The 19,423-nt window shown below is 46.2% G+C and overlaps 1 protein-coding gene across 1 annotated transcript in view; it reads right to left on the bottom strand.

Moving 5' to 3' along the window:
* The window catches only part of sytl5 (synaptotagmin-like 5), a gene marked incomplete at both ends in the record, with an annotated part of 153,955 nt that overhangs the window by 37,883 nt on the left and 96,649 nt on the right, over nucleotides 1–19,423 (bottom strand). Inside the window, 3 exons of the mRNA XM_084314073.1 lie at nucleotides 2,649–2,721; nucleotides 12,906–13,038; nucleotides 15,497–15,612. Of these exons, the coding sequence (XP_084170199.1) occupies nucleotides 2,649–2,721; nucleotides 12,906–13,038; nucleotides 15,497–15,612 (322 nt within the window). The remainder of the gene's footprint in view (nucleotides 1–2,648; nucleotides 2,722–12,905; nucleotides 13,039–15,496; nucleotides 15,613–19,423) is intronic.

Genomic DNA, 19,423 nt, shown 5'->3' with positions numbered 1-19,423 from the left:
AGAGAGAGAGAGAGAGAGAGAGAGAGAGAGAGAGAGAGAGCAGATAGAGAGAGAGAGAGAGAGCTCACCTCTGAGAGTGGGGCACAGAGCAGAGAGAGAGAGAGAGAGAGAGAGAGAGAGAGAGAGAGAAGAGAGAGAGAGAGAGAGAGAGAGAGAGAGAGAGAGAGAGAGAGAGAGAGAGAGAGCGAGAGAGAGAGAGCGAGAGAGAGAGCAGATAGAGAGAGAGAGAGAGAACTCACCTCTGAGAGTGGGCCACAGAGTGTGTGCTGTGGAGGCTGCGGGCATCAGAGTCATGAACAGACTGAGAGCTTCTGCTGTGGACGCCGTTCTCTGGCTTCATGTTAGACCGTCTCACCCTCTTCTCCACCTTCATGCTACACACACACACACACACACACACACACACACACACACACACACTTTATTCATACTGGATATATTCAGTGATGCATGTAATTGTATAAACACAGTCGGTACACTGTATCTCTGCGTTAACCCTTTCACTGCCGCACTACCAAACGGTTAACCCTTTCACTGGGACAATACACAGAAGGTTAACCCTTTCACTGCCACACAACAGCCGGTTAATCCTTTCACTGCCACACTACAGAAGGTTAACCCTTTACTATCACACTACCAATGGAAGGGTTAACCTTCTGTAGTGTGGCAGTGAAAGGGTTAACCTTCTGTAGTGTGGCAGTGAAAGGGTTAACTCCTGAGATGTCACTAGCTGCTGTTTGCACGGTGGTGTAGTGGTTAACACTGTCGCCTCACAGCAAGAAGGTCCAGGGTTCGATTCCCGCTTGGGGACCAGGTTTCCATGATGCCAGGTACCCAGGTGGGGTATCTCCCAGGCCTTTCTGTGTGGAGTTTGCATGTTCTCCCCGTGCTCACAAGGGTTTCCCCCCCGATAAGATAAACCCAATGGAAAAACATGCACAACAGATCGCTAACGCTGTGGCGTCCTTGACGAAGACGGACAGGAGCACTTGGATTGGTCCCCGGGGCGCGGCTCACGTTGACGCCCCTACAGTATCTGCTCCCGGCTGCCCATGGGGGGAAGAACGACGGGATGGGAAAAGTGCAGAGAGACATTTCATCTGCGACTCAGTGCATGTGTGTGTGTGTGTTCCTGTGGGTCGCCCATGTCGTGTGTGTGTGTTAAACTGCATGACAAATAAAGACTTCTAGTCTAACAATTATTATTATAATTATAATTATAATTATTATTATTATTATTATTTGCTGAGGCCAGGCAGGAGGAGCTGATCCAGCCTAAAACACAACTCGCTGCTCCTACCATCTTGGACAGTCAAGTCAAATCAATATAACAACCAATTGTCTCACTAAGCTAGAAATCAGAGCCACAGCACTTGACCTGGTGAGCTAAATGAGTTGTGTTTAAATGTAGGGCTCACAGCTCTGAACCTGGAGCTTAACCACTTCAACCCCTTAACTGCTCCTGACGAGCAGGTTGCCGTTGCTGTGTGGACGTCTGAATGGGTGAATGTGAGGCATACGCTGTAAAGCACTTTGGGATAAAAGCGGTATATAAATGCAATCTATTTAATACGTTATATGTTACATTAAGGGAGGTAAATGTTGTCTCAAGGGATTAACATTGAACTTGGAACTTTTTTGAATGACAACTGTTCTTTTTTGAATGATGGTTTTCTGTTCTGCAACTGCGAGTCTGACACTGCTTCCCAGCCCTTCAAATATAGTTATAGGACAGACTTGTTTGGATTTTGGCCACTACAATAAGTCACTGACAAGCTGTGATTGAAGAGCAAGGATTATTGGAGGATCAAAGAGATCCAAGGAATCAAAAACGAAAAACGCCGGCCCGACGGGTGAGGCTGCAAACAGAGGCTAGCCATATCACTGAAGAAGGACATAGTTCCGAAACATGTCTGTTTCCATTTCAGGCTGCCATTAAAACTATTGAACCTGAGAGTGCTGGTCCGGCTATCCTGCTTTTGTTATATTCAACTTTATGGGATTACAGCACCCAGTGTCAGAACTTGAGAGCGCGGTCTAACTTGACAATATGTCTCATATGCGCAAATGTTAGATGAGAGCGCAAGAAAAGAGGATGATGAGAAATAGTATCAGCCGAGATGTACGCACATAATCTCATTCCTTGCCAAAGTTACAAAGTGGATAACCGACATAGAAAATGCTGATTCACTCAGTCTGCCAGCTGAAGAAGGTGAATGGGTAAATGAAGACGGCGATCAATTTTTTTTTTATGCACGCTCAACGAGGTCCAGCCACTCTTCCTCCCACTCTTCTTCTTCCTCAGTATTACGCGTCAACGCGGAGGCAGAGAGAGAAGCCTTATTGGCTAAAGCTTCTATGTTACAAGGAAACCATGCCATTGAAGAACAGGAACAAATGTTACCAAAAAAAGAGAAACATTAGAATTACAAGGAGAAATAGCAGTCAACACAGCCTAAATTAACTATCTTAAAGACATTGAATTAAAAAGGGGCAGCCCTGTACAGGCTGAAGCAGCAGCTACCACACTGGTAAATTCAAAGTCAGATATTTCAGTTCATCCTTATGACAGAGGTGCTCCAGTTGTTAGGAGCAAGGCAGGCGCACATCACTTGCCCTTTTTTAATGTTTGTGAAGGTAATGCTCACAGTTGGCCCGATGTTCAGCCAGAAGATGACATTAATGATCAGCATCAGCCACCACCAGTGCACAATATTCGACCTGTCATGCCCCAAAACACACAGCCAACTTTGACACAAAGACAAAGCCCCCCCTACGCCCAGCACAGCAAAGGATGACCACTTGATTAAAATACTGGAAAATCAAAGCAGCATGACAAGGATTCTTGTGAAACAACAACTTCTCTCGACGCTGCCGCAGGGAAACATTCCACCCTTTGATGGACACATTCTGGAGTCCTTTATTCACTCCTTTGAACATTGTATTGAAAGCAAAACAGACAACAACAGACAGGTTGCAGTTCCTTATACAGTTTACAAGAGGCCAAGCTCAACGGCTAGTCAAAATCTGTGAATACATGTCTCCAGACAGAGGCTATCAGAAAGCAAAAGGTTTACTAAAGGAAAACTTTTGGAACGAATACAAGCTCTCTTGTGCTTACCTGGAAAAAGCTCTATCCTGGCCCCTGGTTAAAACTGAGGATTCAAGAGGGCGGTTAGGTGGTCGAGCGGAGATTGCGTTCGTCACCAGCCCCGGAGCTGTGAGCTTGATTCGCCTGTTCGAATCCAGCTCACAGCTCCGGGGTTGTCACCAGCTTGGCTGGCCGTCTGCACTGATACAATTGGCTGTATCAGAGGGTGGGAGAAGCTGGCGGGGTGGGTCCGGGTCGTTGTAAACAGCGACTCCTACAGTTCGGTCGGGGCGCCTGTTAAGCGCGGATTGGACGTGAGGGGGATAGTGTGGTCCTCCCACACGCTACGCCCTCTCAATGAGAATCCGCGCTGCCAGGTGAAAAGAAGCGGTGATTGGCTGGACGTGTGTCGGAGGAAGCACGTGGTAGCCTCCACTCTCCCAAATGATCTGACTGTGGGGGGTAAAGCGCAGCGACCAGGAAGGGACTGGGAATTGGCATACGACTAACATTGGGATGGGAGAAAATCGGAGGAAAATGGAGGGGGAAAAAGACAAAAAAAAAACTGAGGATTCAAGGTCGCTGCAGGATTACGCCATGTTTCTAACGAGTTGCTGCAATGCTATGGAGGAAATGGAGTACTTGGAGGAACTAGACACAGTGTCCAACATGAGAAGCATTGTGCTTAAGCTACCGTACAAGCTCCGGGAGAGATGGCGCAGCACAGCCTACGCACTGCAAGAGGAGCGCAGTCGTAGAATAAGGATTTTAGACCTTGTCTGTTTCATTGAAAGGCAAGCTCGCATAGCAGCAGACCCAGTTTTTGGTGATCTTCAAGACCAGTCAGCTGCCAAAGGAAAGGTGGCTGCAAAGACTAGATTTCCTGTTAAGCCACAGATCCCAAGGGTGTATGACAGCAGTTTTGCCACAGGTGTCACTATTTCCCCAAAAGAAAAAGAGTGTGAACCCTCCTGTCCCTTCTGTAGGTGCAAGCACACATTGGAATTGTGTAAACAGTTCTTGGAAGAAACACATAGGAACAAACTGAACTTTGTAAAGATCAAGGGCATATGCTTTGGCTGTCTCTCCACTGGCCACGTTAGTAGAGACTGTAAACAACGCCTCACCTGTAGAGTTTGCAAGCAAGCCCACCCAAGTGCCCTGCACATCTATGTTAAAAATGGTCCAACTAACCAGACTGAAAGGCCCTCTGGTGTAGCAGGCAGAACCACAGCAGAGTTATGTGGTCACATAGGGGCCGGTGAACAAAAGAATGTGCTGTCCATTGTCCCAGTTCAGGTTAAGGCAGCAAAAGGCAGTCAAGTCTTGCAAGTCTATGCACTCCTGGACCCTGGTTCCACCGCTACCTTCTGCTCCGAAGCGCTGATGTCTAAACTCAATCTGAAAGGCAGAAAAACTCATATTCTGTTAAGCACAATGAATCAGAAAAAACTGGTGCCATCTCATGTCATACCTGGAATTGAAGTTTCAGCACTGGACAGCGACAACTTCTTACCTCTTCCTGACGTTTTCACCCAGCCAGAAATGTCAGTCACCTCAGGTAGCATTCCCAATCAGAATGACTTAACGCAGTGGGCGTACCTGAATAAAGTCAAACTTCCCAGTATCAGTGCTAAAGTGGAATTATTAGTTGGCACCAATGCTCCAAAGCTGTTAGAGCCATGGGAGGTTATTAATAGCCAAGGTGAGGGCCCCTACGCAGTAAAAACTCTATTGAGGTGGGTTGTAAATGGGCCACGCCCACTCAGAAACGGCGGTGAGGACAATACGGAGAGAGTGACTGTGAATAGGATATCAGCCACAAGTTTGGAAGATCTTCTAATGTCACAGTACAACCAGGACTTCAACGAAGTGCCATCTGAGGAAAAGCCAGAGATGTCAGTTGAGGACAAAATGTTTTTGAAAGTAGCCAGTGAGGCTACCCTACAAAACGGACACTACAGTCTAAAGTTGCCTTTCAGGAAAGCCAATGTCAGCATGCCTAACAACCGCCAAATTGCAGAATTCCTTTAAAAAGGAAGATGAACCGGGACCAGCACTACAAGCAGGAATACGTTGCATTCCTCAACGACATCTTGGAGAACAACTACGCAGAGCCCACAGGAAGAGCTGACACAGTCACCCGGACACAAAGGTACATACCACACCATGGGGTGTACCACCCCAAAAAGAAAAAACGTAGGTTAACATTCAGGATGTTGTTCATGTTGCCTTTGTCCTAGGAAAATCCAGAGTCCTTCCTTTAAAGCACATCACAGTACCGCGACTGGAGTTGGCAGCTGCAACACTGTTGGTGAAGGTGGACAAAATGCTGAGGAAAGAACTACACATGGACCTAAACCCCTCAGTCTTCTGGACGGATAGCCAAACAGTACTCAAGTACATTGGTAATGACTACACTAGGTTTAAGACCTATGTTGCCAACTGATTCGTGACAATAGTGAGCGGTCTCAATGGAGATATGTAAGCAGCAAGGAAAATCCTGCTGATGACGCCTCGAGAGGAATGAGTGCAGTCAAATTCATGCAGCAAAAAATGTGGATACATGCTCCAGAGTTCCTATAGTAGCCAAAGGAAAGCTGGCCTGTGGAAAAATCATTGACCTCCGAGCCAGTGTTGCAAAATGACCCAGAGGTCAGGAGAAACGCTGCTGTATTCACACCAGTAGCAAGCAATGAAACTCCCACAGACCATCTTATTTCATGCTTCTCTGATTGGACGAGGCTACTTAAAGCAGTGGCATGGTATCTCAAGGTGAAGAAGGCTCCGATGTTGACCGCCAAAAAGCATAAAGAGCTTTCCCCAGGTCACAGCCACACACGCTCGAGCAGCCAAAAGATGAGCACCGAGCTAAGCGCTTTCCGGGCCACACTTGGTGGACAGCTCCTCACAGTGGAAGACCTCTCACAGGCAGATGTTCAAAAGCAATCCTTCCCAGGGGAAATGGCAGCGCTGGAAACCGCTCCATGCAGAGTGCAGAAGAGCAGTAAGATCTATCGGCTCGATCCTGTACTGGATGAAGGCATCGTGAGAGTAGGCGGCCGCCTACACAGATCTGCAGCCTGATGAGACCAAACACCCTTATATTCTGCCCAGAGATGCTCACACTTCAGATCTCCTACTACGACACATCCACGAACGCTCTGGACACAGCGGGAGAAACTACATGCTTTCAGAGCTCCGTAAAAAGTGTTGGGTTTTAAAGGGAAACTCAGCAGCAAGGAAAATAGTCTCAAAGTGTGTTGTGTGTCGGCGTGTGAGAGGCAAGACAGGTGAGCAGAAAATGTTCGATTTTCCACAAGAAAGAGTCCGACCTGACCTCCCTCCTTTCACCAACGTCGGATTGGACTATTTTGGACAGCTTAAAGTGAAGCGAGGAAGGAGTATTGTTAAACGGTATGGAGCCCTGTTTACCTGCATAAGTAGCAGAGCTGTACATCTGGAGGTGGCTTACTCGTTAGACACAGACTCATGTATTCATGCTCTGAGAAGATTTGTTTGCAAGGAGAGGTCAGGTTAAGCATATCAGATCGGACAACGGTACAAACCTGGTGGGTGCCCAAGCTGAGCTCAAAAAGGTTAGTTCACTAAACGAAGGGAAAATCCAAGGCGCTTTGCACCCTGAAGGAATCCAGTGGAGTTTTTAATCCACCAGCGGCCTCACAGTCTGGGAAAGACTCACAAGATCTGTCCGTCAGGTGCTGACCTCGACTCTCCATCAGCAGACCCTCGACGATGAAGGCCTAAAAACCATCTTCTGCGAGGTAGAGTCCATCCTCAATAACCGCCCTCTCTCCACCGTGTCCTCTGATCCACAAGACCTGGAACCATTGACTCCCAATCACATCCTCCTGCTAAAAACGCAACCTATCCTACCTCCGGGAACGTTTCAGAGATCTGACCTCTACGCCAGGCGCCGCTGGAAGCAGGTACAGTACATGGCGGATCTGTTCTGGCATAGATGGACACAAGAATACCTTCTGCTACTCCAAGAGAGACAGAAATGGAACACAGTGAGAAAAAACTTTAACATTGGAGATGTCGTCCTGGTAGTTGACCCAACTGCTCCACGGGGGTCGTGGCCACTAGGCAGAGTACTGGAGACCAAGCCTGATGTAAGAGGTCTGACCCGTACAGTGAAGCTTCATACGAAAACTTCCATTATTGATAGGCCCATAGCTATAAGAATAACAGTCATTAGTTCACTAGTGTTCATTAGTTCATTAGTTCACTAGTGTTCATTAGTTCATTAGTTCACTAGTGTTCATTAGTTCATTAGTGTTCATTAGTGTTCATTAGTTCACTAGTTCATTAGTGTTCATTAGTTCATTAGTTATATTATCATACTGGCCAATCGCGTCTCGCTTTTCGCCATAATGAGATAACTCTTATCTTCTAGCACCTACTGTGCTCATGAACAAACAATTTACACCCATGCACGTGACCAGGCCACGCCCCTGCGTCCTCCTATAAGACGCCGAACATGGTCACACTCCCCCTTCCTCTTTTTTTGTTTCCAACATGGACGCTTGTTATGAAATGCAGAGAGAAATTACACAATGTTGGGTTTTCGCCGGAGGTTCACCAGCCCCTGGAATCTTCTCGGCACATCCTAACAGCGCACCGGGCCTGTCCTGGGTTTCCTCGTCTCGAGCTGTCGGGCTAGGTCGCGCACAGGTAGGGCCTGCGCTGCCAGGCATTAATGCTAGCATTTGTGATACTGCTCGTTGTCCCATGAGACAGCCGAGTTGTGTATTGGCGCGAGGGGCAGAATATTTGGGAAAACATGGTCGTCATGACTCTGTTTTGGGTGTTTTCCCAGCTATCCTAGTGCACGCGGCTAATGCTAATGCTACAATGCTGGGTCTCCGTTCTTGTTCCCCTTCATGCTGATGGTCAATCTGTGTTTACTGTTGGGAGTTTTGACGGGGGCTTGTTTACCATTTCATGGGTGGATGGGCTGAGGCCTAGGGCTGGTGTGCTTTTTATGAATCTATGAATTGTGTGCGGGACTGGTGTTTTTCTCTGGTCTGCATCCCCTTAACATTTGTGTGTATGGGCTAGCCCATTCTGCAGTGTGTTAGTGGAGTTTTCATTCATTTATTCATTTACCCCTTCATGGGTGCACACCACAGTGGAGGTTGCTGCATTCCTACTAGTGAGGCAGTGCTGGTGGGCTGTTAAGCCTATACCGCCACGGTATAGAATTAGCGGCGACTAGCAAAATTGTTGTTTTTTCTGTAAAAAATTGTGTCGGGTGGTGGGGCCTTAGGGCCAGCCGACGTCGAAACATCGAGCGAGGTTTTGAGGTTATTAGCTTTGACCTAGCCACAAGCTATAACCGCAGGGAGGGCTAGGATGCTGTCAACGCTTGTTTACAGACATCTTGGTTGGATCAGTCTCCCCCTTGAGGAGGAGAGAAGTTTTTTCCCTCCTCAGGGCTCCCCTCTCCGCAGAGGGACTTTGGTCTTTCCGCAGGAGCACGGGCGGTATTTGACCTAGGCCCCACACCGCCTCACACTGCGCAGCGGCTGTGGCGAGGCCCTCAACCAGCGGCCATGTTTTCCCCCGCCTGAGGTACCCTGGACACAAAGACAACAGTTGATCGCAAGGCCGACAGCCTTGGTGTCCGAGGGATCGGCTACATTAGATGAGCACGCCCTAAAAAAACGTCGCCGTCTAGCTGTGTCTAGCTCACTCTCCGGTCACTCCCCCCCCCAACACCAGCGGGATAAGGGCTCTGATTTGTTTCCTTTGGCAGGGGGCCGCATGCCTTCAATGAAGCGCAAGCGGCCCCACGTTTCGCTTCTCATGGGGACAGGGGCTGACACCCAGTTGCTGGCTAGGCCTGGGTCTGTCCGTGAGAATGTTGTGCTGTCAAGCGGCTCCCACGCCACACGTTCTGCATCTGTGTTTGGTGAGCCTGGTGTTGTGTCTGTCAACAACAATGGTTGTCAACGGGGGAGCTCGAAGCCCTTGGGGTCGCAGCGCGAGTTCCCCCAGCCCCGCCAGGCTGGATATCACGTTAGTGCCTCCCACGGCCGGAAGACCGGCGGTGGTCAGGCAGGCGCGCGTGATTTGGGTGGTAGTAATATAACTGCAGGGCTACGGTGTGTAGGAACCCACCCTATCGGGCAGTGTGGGGACCTCACGCCTTGTATGTCCAGCTGTAGAACAGTTCCTCAGCAATCTATGCCGGGGAGGTGTTCAGTGGGGGAGCTTTTGTTCCCCCGTATCAAACCGGCCCTTTCTTGGGTGCGTTTGCCTCGTTGCCGCGAGACACCCTGCACGCACGTTTGGCAGGTCCAGGGTTGGCAACGCACAGCGGGTGGGACCGGGCCGCCTATCTACGGTTCCTGGCGGACCCATACTGGACCTGTCCCATGGAAGGTTCAGAATGTTGACCGTCTCCCACCTGTTAGACGCTGTCAGGTGGGGGCCTGGGCCCTCATTTATCAACGTTGCGTACGCACAGATATGTGCGTAACCCGTGCGTACGATCATTTCTAAGCAAAGTGTGTGACTTATCAATTTGAACGTGAACTTGACTTTGTGCGTATCTCTCGGAGCATGCGTAGCTGGCGCCCGGTGGTAGAATATATGAATTACAACGCAGAAATAAGCTTCTGTGCATTAGTTATTATTTTGCGCACAGACCGCAGAAACACGGGAATGTTTTGATTATATTTAAAAGGCTTTGCCATTGTTAAACGAAACAAGTGGAATTTCGAAGCTGTAAGCAGAATACAAGTCATATGAACACCCACGATATAGTGTTCTTCCCCCTTCCTACTGTATAAGAAAGAATAAAAAACGCATTGCAACGAGAACAGAGGTTATTTGTTGAGTGTATGTGTATTACAAAACCCTTGCAATACATGTGTCTTAAATGAATGAAAAGCATACATGCTCTGGAATCTACAGAGCATATATCGTGTGGGTGATATCATGACTTGTATTCTGCTTACAGAATTTCACTTATTTAGTTTTACAATGTCAAAGCCTTTTGAATCAAAACGTTCCCGTATTTCTGCAATATATGCGCAAAATAATAACGAGTTGAGTTCTAACAAAGAACGTATTACATGCTGGGTGGGCTGATAGAGTAAACTATGATATGAATATGAATATGATATGATATAAGGTATACTGGTCCGTCTGCAAGGATAGCGAGGAGTCGGATAGCCATTAAATGCCATTTGAGAATATAGGCTATTATAATGCAAAGCGACTGCCTATAGCCTATACATATTATTTAATGTTTTCATATGCATGATAACCAGTTAATATGCACAATAACCAGTTAATATGCACAATAACCAGTTAATATGCATGATAACCAGTTGATATGCACAATAATCAGTTAATATGCTCAATAGCCAGTTAATATGCTCAATAACCAGTTAATATGTATGTCATTATGCACAATAACAAAATATAGTAAAGTATAGTAATGTTTTCCTATATGTACTGTAACATATATATATAATATACAGCATATACTAAAGGAAAATTATGAAAATGGGTTAGGTTATGAGCTTCTATCCCCAGGCCATCAGGATGCTCAATGACAATAACACTATGTAACAAATCATCATCTACACTCACTGCATACACATCCACACGTACACACTCACTTTAAACAAACACTCACCTTACCACTCACTTTACTCACTTTAACACACTTTATATTGATCTATTATTAAAGAGATTACCACTACATTCATACCTCATTTGCACCCTACCCTAAGCTTTGTACCTCATCCCATTTCTGCTTTGTACCTCACTGTTAAATGTTACTCTGTATTGTATATTTGTATATTGACTGAACATTCCTTTGCTTTTTACTTCATTTTTTTTTACTTTATTGCCAACAGCAATACAATACAGTACAGACAAAATAAAATAAAGTAAACACTTACAAATAAATAACCTTGAGATTGGGTCCCTCCTCCAAAGCATTCCCGCCTACACAAATATACCTACACATTTCCCTCTCTATATATACATACCCATAATACACACATGATATTTTGCGGCCCCCTACTGGACATCAAAGTGTAGTGTTAATGCTGCCCGTGCACTACTGTTTGCCGAGTCGTTGCGCGAGAGTAGGAAGTTTTATTTATTTGATCACTTAAGTTGTAGGCTACCATAGCGCAGGCTCATGACAGCAACGTTACGTTAGTGACTTGGTTGAAACGTGATTCCGGAGTGATATCATTTAAGTGGAAGCAAATGCATCCTCGCTATCTCTCCTCTGCGAGCAGTGCTGCGCGCTGTCCGCCTGCACTGCCACATATGTCTGTGTGTACGGGTCTGGTCCAATCACATACGCGTCCCGTCAGCGTTTTTCCCCCTCAGCCACAGTCTGCGAATCAGAGGCAGAGTAGGGGAGTAGGGCGGGTCTTCACGGACTGCATGACGTCTCTCTCTTTCAGTTAAAATCGGAAAAGGAGTTGAAAGCGCATATACAGTAAACTCACTCCCAGTTTTATCGCTGTGAGATAAATGTAGCTATTAGCCTATTTTCGCCAGCAGGCAGCCAGCAGAAAAATATGGCATTTTCAAAGATAGTCAGTAAAAGAAAAGTCGACTGCAATTCAAAGGTGAATGGACGGAAAAAGTCCCAGCCAGGGGCGTAGCTGGAGATTCTGGGCCCCATTAAAGAATCAATTTGTGGGCCCCCAATCTATTAAAAAATGTGGGGCATTTTGTTTTTTACCTCTTTTTTTTATAAACAGCTTTGTGATAGAATAAAAAAAAATGCACAGTGCATTTCCATAGCTGTGGATGAGTCCACTGACACCACTGAGAAGCCTGAAGAACCGTTCATGTTCTGAAGAACTGTTCATGTTCTGAAATGTTATTGCTAAAGATTGAGAAGATTGGATCAGTTGTACTTTTTTTTGAATACTTGAAACCCGTTTTTTGTGGAATATTTGATGCGGCCCAGCCTCACCCAGACTCTACCTCCAGCGGCCCCCAGACTCTACCTCCAGCCTCACCCAGACTCTACCTCCAGCGTCCCCCAGACTCTACCTCCAGCCTCACCCAGACTCTACCTCCAGCCTCACCCAGACTCTACCTCCAGTGGCCCCCAGCCTCACCCAGACTCTACCTCCAGCGGCCCCCAGCCTCACCCAGTCTCTACCTCCAGCGGCCCCCAGCCTCACCCAGACTCTACCTCCAGCGGCCCCCAGCCTCACCCAGACTCTACCTCCAGCGGCCCCCAGCCTCACCCAGACTCTACCTCCAGCGTCCCCCAGACTCTACCTCCAGCGTCCCCCAGACTCTACCTCCAGCCTCACCCAGACTCTACCTCCAGCCTCACCCAGACTCTACCTCCAGTGGCCCCCAGCCTCACCCAGACTCTACCTCCAGCGGCCCCCAGCCTCACCCAGTCTCTACCTCCAGCGGCCCCCAGCCTCACCCAGACTCTACCTCCAGCGGCCCCCAGCCTCACCCAGACTCTACCTCCAGCGGCCCCCAGCCTCACCCAGACTCTACCTCCAGCGGCCCCCAGACTCTACCTCCAGCCTCACCCAGACTCTACCTCCAGCGGCCCCCAGCCTCTACCTCCAGCCTCACCCAGTCTCTACCTCCAGCGGCCCCCAGGTCAATTGAGTTTGAGACCCCTGCTGTAGGGTTAGGCATGTAGTCCTTATGGTTGAGGTTAGAGTGTGTGTGTGTGTGTGTGTGTGTGTGTGTGTGTGTGTGTGTGTGTGTGTGTGTGTGTGTGTGTGTGTGTGTGTGTGTGTGTGTGTGCGCGTGTGTGTGTGTGACTTCTTACCCTTTCCTGCGAATGCCATCCACCAGATTCTGAGTAGCGCTTCTGTTGGATCTGGGCGAGTCCGACCTCAGCTTGCTGCGTGGAGCCTGTCTGTCTGCACTCCCTGTGCTCTCTGGTGACTTCCTGTCTGCGTCTTGTAATAAAGACACCAGCAATAAACAGTTAACTAATAAATACAATATATCTCTTTAGCTTCTTCAGTAGTTAACCTTTGGTCATGTAGTTTAAGTAGCAAACTACGGTACATATTTCTCTAGAAATGTTTTATCTCGATCTATTATCATATTACGACTACAACTATTGCAGTTTCATAAAGAAACTGAAGCAATCATCAATAACAGCTATAAATATCACATGTTTCTGTGTGAGCTGCACAATGTAAACCAAGCTACTGAACAAATTGTAACGGCCATCTTCTCTAAATTGCATATTCCCTTTACACAGAAAACACTAAATAATATTTGTACCTTAACTGTAGATACTGCCACCAAATTTGACATGACGCTTCTAAAGGGCTCCGCACACGGCGGGCGATTTTAGCCGGGCGACCGACTTTTTTTGCGAGCCGACCGACAGAATTGTATCGCCTCCATTGTTATGAATGAGACGACCCACACGGCAGGAGATTTTGACGCGACGGTCGCGCAGCAATTTCTGTCGCCAGGCTAAAAATCGCCTCGATCCTATTTTTTGAGGCGAATTTATTTACAGAGTCAAAAAAAGGGTAAAGTACAATTATCAAACAAACAGGGAGACTGCCTTCGGCAGAGTCATCTGCGGCTCTGCAGAATCCTCCTGGTGATAGCGGTGGGGAAATGGCATGTGACGTTGTAGCGGCTCTGCAGATACTCCCAGCCTCCACTCAGGGGTGGAAAACGGAGAGAGAGAGAGAGGTATCAGAAACAGTCCAACGAAACACAGAGGCAGTGTGGTTCCCTCCTCCCTTAGCTGTGTCCAGAACCAATTGACAGTGACAGTCTTCAGTGTTCCCCACAACACACAATTAGCTGAGTCAGTGCAAACAAAACGAAATCTTCAGTGTCTCTTCTAAAACACACAATCAGAATAATCCAGAGGGGTAACGAAATCTTCAGTGTCTCTTCTAAAACACACAATCAAAATAATCCAGAGGGGTTTGGTTCCACTCACCCAAGCGCAACGCGTAAAGCGGGAAAACGAGGCGCAGCTCCAAACGGGGAACAAGGTTCTCAACAGCGGTTCTCCACAGAAAGGTCCTGGAGAGAAAGTAGACCAGGAACAGCAACGGGGAAAAAGCAGGCAAATGCAGTTGTATTCCAGAACGACCCGACAACGATAGAAGGAAGGTCCAGGTATATAAAGCCCTCTGGGGCGATAATCACAAACTATGACAGCTGCGTGATGAAAGTGGCAATCGCTCAAAAAGCGTGTGGCGGGGAATGCACCAATCAGCACCGTACCTCAGGAGAGCGTGTGGCGGGGAACGAACCAAACCTCACAGGTGTATCATTTGTACACCATTCATTTATCAATACATTCATTGATCAATAACCTACGTATTTTTACCATGCTACTTATGTTAATTGTTATTAACAGGAACCATTTAAATAAATAACGTTAGTTGGAGAGGCTATAGTGGCCGCTTGTCATTAACTAATAAATTGACAATGCGCCACGGTGCACCTACTAGATGTTTTTGTACTCGGGTAACAAAATAAGTTGTGGATGTTGACAGAGTTTAATGTCCAGGCTGCAGCTGATGTAGTTTGTAAGGTTTATTGTCCAAAGAAATGATGGTTGAGAACAAAACGGCGTCTTCAGTGAAAAAACATCCTCTCTCAGCTGCATAATAATACTTGTCCAATCGGTGCCTAGTGAACGTATTGTAGCGATCAGTCATGCAGTAATGTCAGGAAGAATGAGGAGAGGTTATATTCGTATATGGTGGTTTAATTCCAGCTCAATGTGGGTTTTACAGGTTAATATTCCCTCGTAACGCACAACACAGCTACCTGCTAGTGCTAGTGAAGAGCTGCTAATACGCTCGCTTCACAACAACATAACGTCCGGTCCCGGCGGTCCGTCCTCCTATATCTCCCTCCGGGGGGAAACAAGTAACCACACCCCCAGCTAGACAGAGCGACGGTCGCCTCTGGTGTGGGGGGACAAGCGATTGTCATTGAGCGCCAGGCGATCGCATCGCCAGGCGACGTCGGTCGCCCGCCGTGTGCAGACCACTTTAGAGAGCTGGTCATTTACAGCTTTTTAAACACACATTTTGTCAATTTCATTTCATGGTATATTTGATAGATGATAGAAACCCCTCCAATTATTTAGTTATTCATCACATTGAATCATAAACAATAACTCTGACTTAACCTACTAAGAAAAATAAGTGTTCAAACTAACGTGCAAATCTGTGCATTTGTAATGAAAGAAATAGCTCATTTATTTATGTTAACAACTAAATGTGTAAAAGTCATCATACAATTGTTAATTTTGTATCCAGATTGAGTAGCTTCACTACAGGATGGGTTAGGATTAGGGTTAGGGTCAGGGTCAGGGTCAGGGTCAGGGTTAGGGTTAGGGTCAGGGTCAGGGTCAGGGCTCACCCGGGGGGATGTTGCAGATGGTCTGTTTCACCACATCACTGCTGAGCTCAGTCCCCGGCTCAAAGCGTTTAGAGCGCTCCTCCAGGAACCACTCTCCTGTAGCCACCTTCAGCTGCCTGCCACGCACACACACACACACACACACACACACACACACACACACACACACACACACACACACACACACACACACACACACACACACACACACACACACACACACATTTAGAATCTTTATTTATGTCCACATAAAGACAAATATTATCAGTGCACTTGTACATTGTGGGTTATTCTGATACATTCGTGCCCAAATTGACAATGGCAACCAAAGTTACACACACACACATAGGATGATGAACCGGACAATCTACACACAGCTCATGGATACAGATAGCAGCGTCTTCTCCAAATTGCCCGGCTGCCAATAATTGCTGACACTGAGCAATATCTTGCTAATTGTTTGGCTCTTCTCTTCGGAAGACCGGCCATCTGAAGGCCTCTAACACCCAATTTATGAACATGACCCAGGCTTCCAAATATGAAGACTAAAAGTTTACAGTTGTAGCCGAGTTGTGATATGGTATGGAAGTAAACGGTACCCTATCCCCCCCCCCTCACAGTGAGCTGTGGTGTTCCACAAGGAAGCATAATAGGACCGCTACTATTCCTAATTTATGCAAATGACATGTCGTCAGCTTGTGACTGCAACTTGTTCCTGTTTGCGGACGACTCAGCCCTGCTGGTCTCTGACAAGAACAAGTTACAGGTTGAAAAAGCCCTCAGCTCGGAACTAGGCAAAATCTGCATATGGCTCGCTGATAACAAACTATCATTACACATGGGCAAAACAGAGTCCATTCTCTTCGGTTCAAATAACAAACTCAGCAAGACCGACGGCTTCTCGGTTGCAGTGGGTGACAATATTATCACAAGGAAAGATGAAATTACCTACCTGGGTTCCATCCTAGAGGCTAATCTTTCCTGTGACAAAATGGCATCCAATGTAATAAAAAAAGTCAACCAACGAACGCGATTCTTGTACCGGATCTCCTCTCTGGTAAACAAGAATACCCTGAAGACTCTAGCAGGAGCACTCATTCAAGGGTACTACGACTATGCTTGCACCTCATGGTACCAAAGCACCTCAAAGGCACTAAAAAACAAATTACAAACATCTCAAAACAAGCTAGTCAGACTACTGCTTGACCTAACTCCTAGAACCCACCTCACCCCTGCCCACTTTGACAACCTAGGATGGCTTAGAGTAGACGACAGAGTACAGCAACTTGCAATGGGCCTGGTCTACAAGATACACTACGCGACCAAGGTACCCATGTACATGTCAAAATACTTCCCAAAGGTCAGTGAATACCACGATCACAACACCAGAGGGAGCTCCACAAATCATGTAAAACCCAGATTCGGCTCAAACAAGGGACTAAACACGTTTCGCAATTATGCCACATCAATGTGGAACGCCCTACCTAAAGCTGTAAAGGAATGTGAATCACTACCCACTTTCAAAAACACTCTCAAAAAACACCTACGTGAGACTGCAATTCGAAACTGGCCCCTACAAATGTCCTAACCTAGTTGTACAGTAAATGACCAAGTAAGGCTTTGTCAGTATTCCAATGTACAGTGTAAAATGTGTGTGTGCTGACATATCAGAGAACAGTGAATTGTCCCTACACAGATTGAGCATATGTAGCAGGTATATATAAAACATACTGTTATGTATTCCACAAAGAATCCCTCCCTCACGTTTTATTTTAATTTGTTTATTTTTATCTTTTACTCTCATAGCCTTTTATTTTGAAATCGTCACTTCCTGCCGAAGTGACGTTTTTCCCCTTGCACCTCCCCTCTCACGCCAGACTATCTGGAATGCTGACAGGGGTAAGACGTTCGTTCAGTGTCTGTAAATATATCTGGTCTAAAAGAACGTATGATGGTTAAAATATTGTAAATAGGTTGCCGGGCAATGAACCGGAGTTGTATATAGTGGTAACTGTGTTAATGATGAACAATTCTGCACTTGTTGTAATGTGGTTTAGCTGTGGTGGCGAACTGTTGCAAGGACATGTGGTTGAGCTAGAAGTAATGGCTGAGCAAAATGTGTAGGCCTCGGTCTGAAATGTGATTGATATTCCCCCATTGCAGCATATGTGAGCTGTTGACGCCATCTGCTGGCCAATGTTAATATGTGCCTATCTGGGATGTTTCAACAGGTAATTTGAGATGTCTTATTGTTTATTTTGTATTATTTTATTGTGTATTTAATTTTAATGTGATATCTCAGTGGATGATTGTAAACTTCAGACTATCTGGAATGCTGACAGGGCATATGTGAGCTGTTGACGCCATCTGCTGGCCAATGTTAATATGTGCCTATCTGGGATGTTTCAACAGGTAATTTGAGATGTCTTATTGTTTATTTTGTATTATTTCATTGTGTATTTTATTTTAATGTGATATCTCAGTGGATGATTGTAAACTTCAGACTATCTGGAATGCTGACAGGGCATATGTGAGCTGTTGACGCCATCTGCTGGCCAATGTTAATATGTGCCTATCTGGGATGTTTCAACAGAATTAAATGCTGAAATGGATCACGGCCTGTCTCTTCACTTCCCATACACGCCGACATTAAAGAGGGTGGCCTTAGACCAGTTACAGTGGTGCCGTTGACCAGGACGACGCAAGTGCCAACACCAGCTTGGTCGCCGGGAAGAGTCGTCAAAGTGATTTTTTTTCTTCTCTCTTTAATTTCTGATTTCTGGTTTTTCTCTTTCCTGGTAGAGGAATAGCCAATAGAAAAATATTGTGACCAACTTATATATTTTTCTTCTCCTCCGTTGGTATAGGAATAACCAATAGAAAAATATTGTGACCAACTTATATATATTTCTTCTCCTCCTTTGGTGTAGGAATAGCCAATAGAAGAATATTGTGACCAATTTATATATTTTTCTTCTCTTTCCTGGTATAGGAATAACCAATAGAAAAATATTGTGACCAACTTATATATTTTTCTTCTTTTTCCTGGTATAGGAATGACCAATAGAAGAATATTGTGACCAATTTATATATTTTTCTTCTCTTTCCTGGTATAGGAATAACCAATAGAAAAATATTGTGACCAACTTATATATTTTTCTTCTCTTTCCTGGTATAGGAATAACCAATAGAAAAATATTGTGACCAACTTATATATTTTTCTTCTCCTCTTTTGTGGTGGAATAGCCAAGAAAAATATTGTAATCAAATATTTTTCTTCTCTTTTGGCGTAGTATTGGTAATGGCCAAGGTAAAAATATTGTGATCCGCAGAATATATTAAATTTTTTTTCCCTTCTTTGTTGATAGCTTATTTTATAAAAAAAAATGGATCACAATAATGTAGAGGAGGGGGCCGTCGCAGAGAGCGGGTCTGTTGTAGAGGGGGGAGCCATTGGGGAGAGGGTGGTTCATGGCCCTAGTGATTTTGCGTCCGGGAGGGGGGCACAGCTGTTGGCTCGATTTAACTCGCCGGGTGTTGGTTTTGGGAGGGGTTCATCGCTGCTTAATTCTTATGGGAGAGGGTTACAGCTATTTAATTCCCCAGGGCCGAGCCCAGGTGAGGGGAGGTCACGAGCGCCCAGTCAGACCCAGCAGGTTAGTGCCCCGGGCAATGAAGGTTCCCCAGTCTTCACTTCAACCCATCTACCGAGCCACACACCCTTTGCCCACAGACCTACCTTGTAACAAGCTTGATAATAATAAACAAACCTGTTCAGCTATAAAGAATGAGAGTACTGGAACAGTGTTAAATTCAAAGTGTTGTATTAACCAAAAAGAGGATCAAAATAAATGGGGCACCCCATAGCAACGTATGGTACAACAAAAATCATCTCAAACCAATAAGAACGGTCCCGTCAGCTTTACA

Source organism: Notolepis coatsorum (assembly GCF_963971535.1).
Source record: "Notolepis coatsorum genome assembly, chromosome: 5".
Classification (NCBI taxonomy): Eukaryota; Metazoa; Chordata; class Actinopteri; order Aulopiformes; family Paralepididae; genus Notolepis; species Notolepis coatsorum.
The sequence above is the reverse complement of the archived record's forward strand: the minus strand, read 5'-3'. Positions and strand labels throughout refer to the sequence as shown.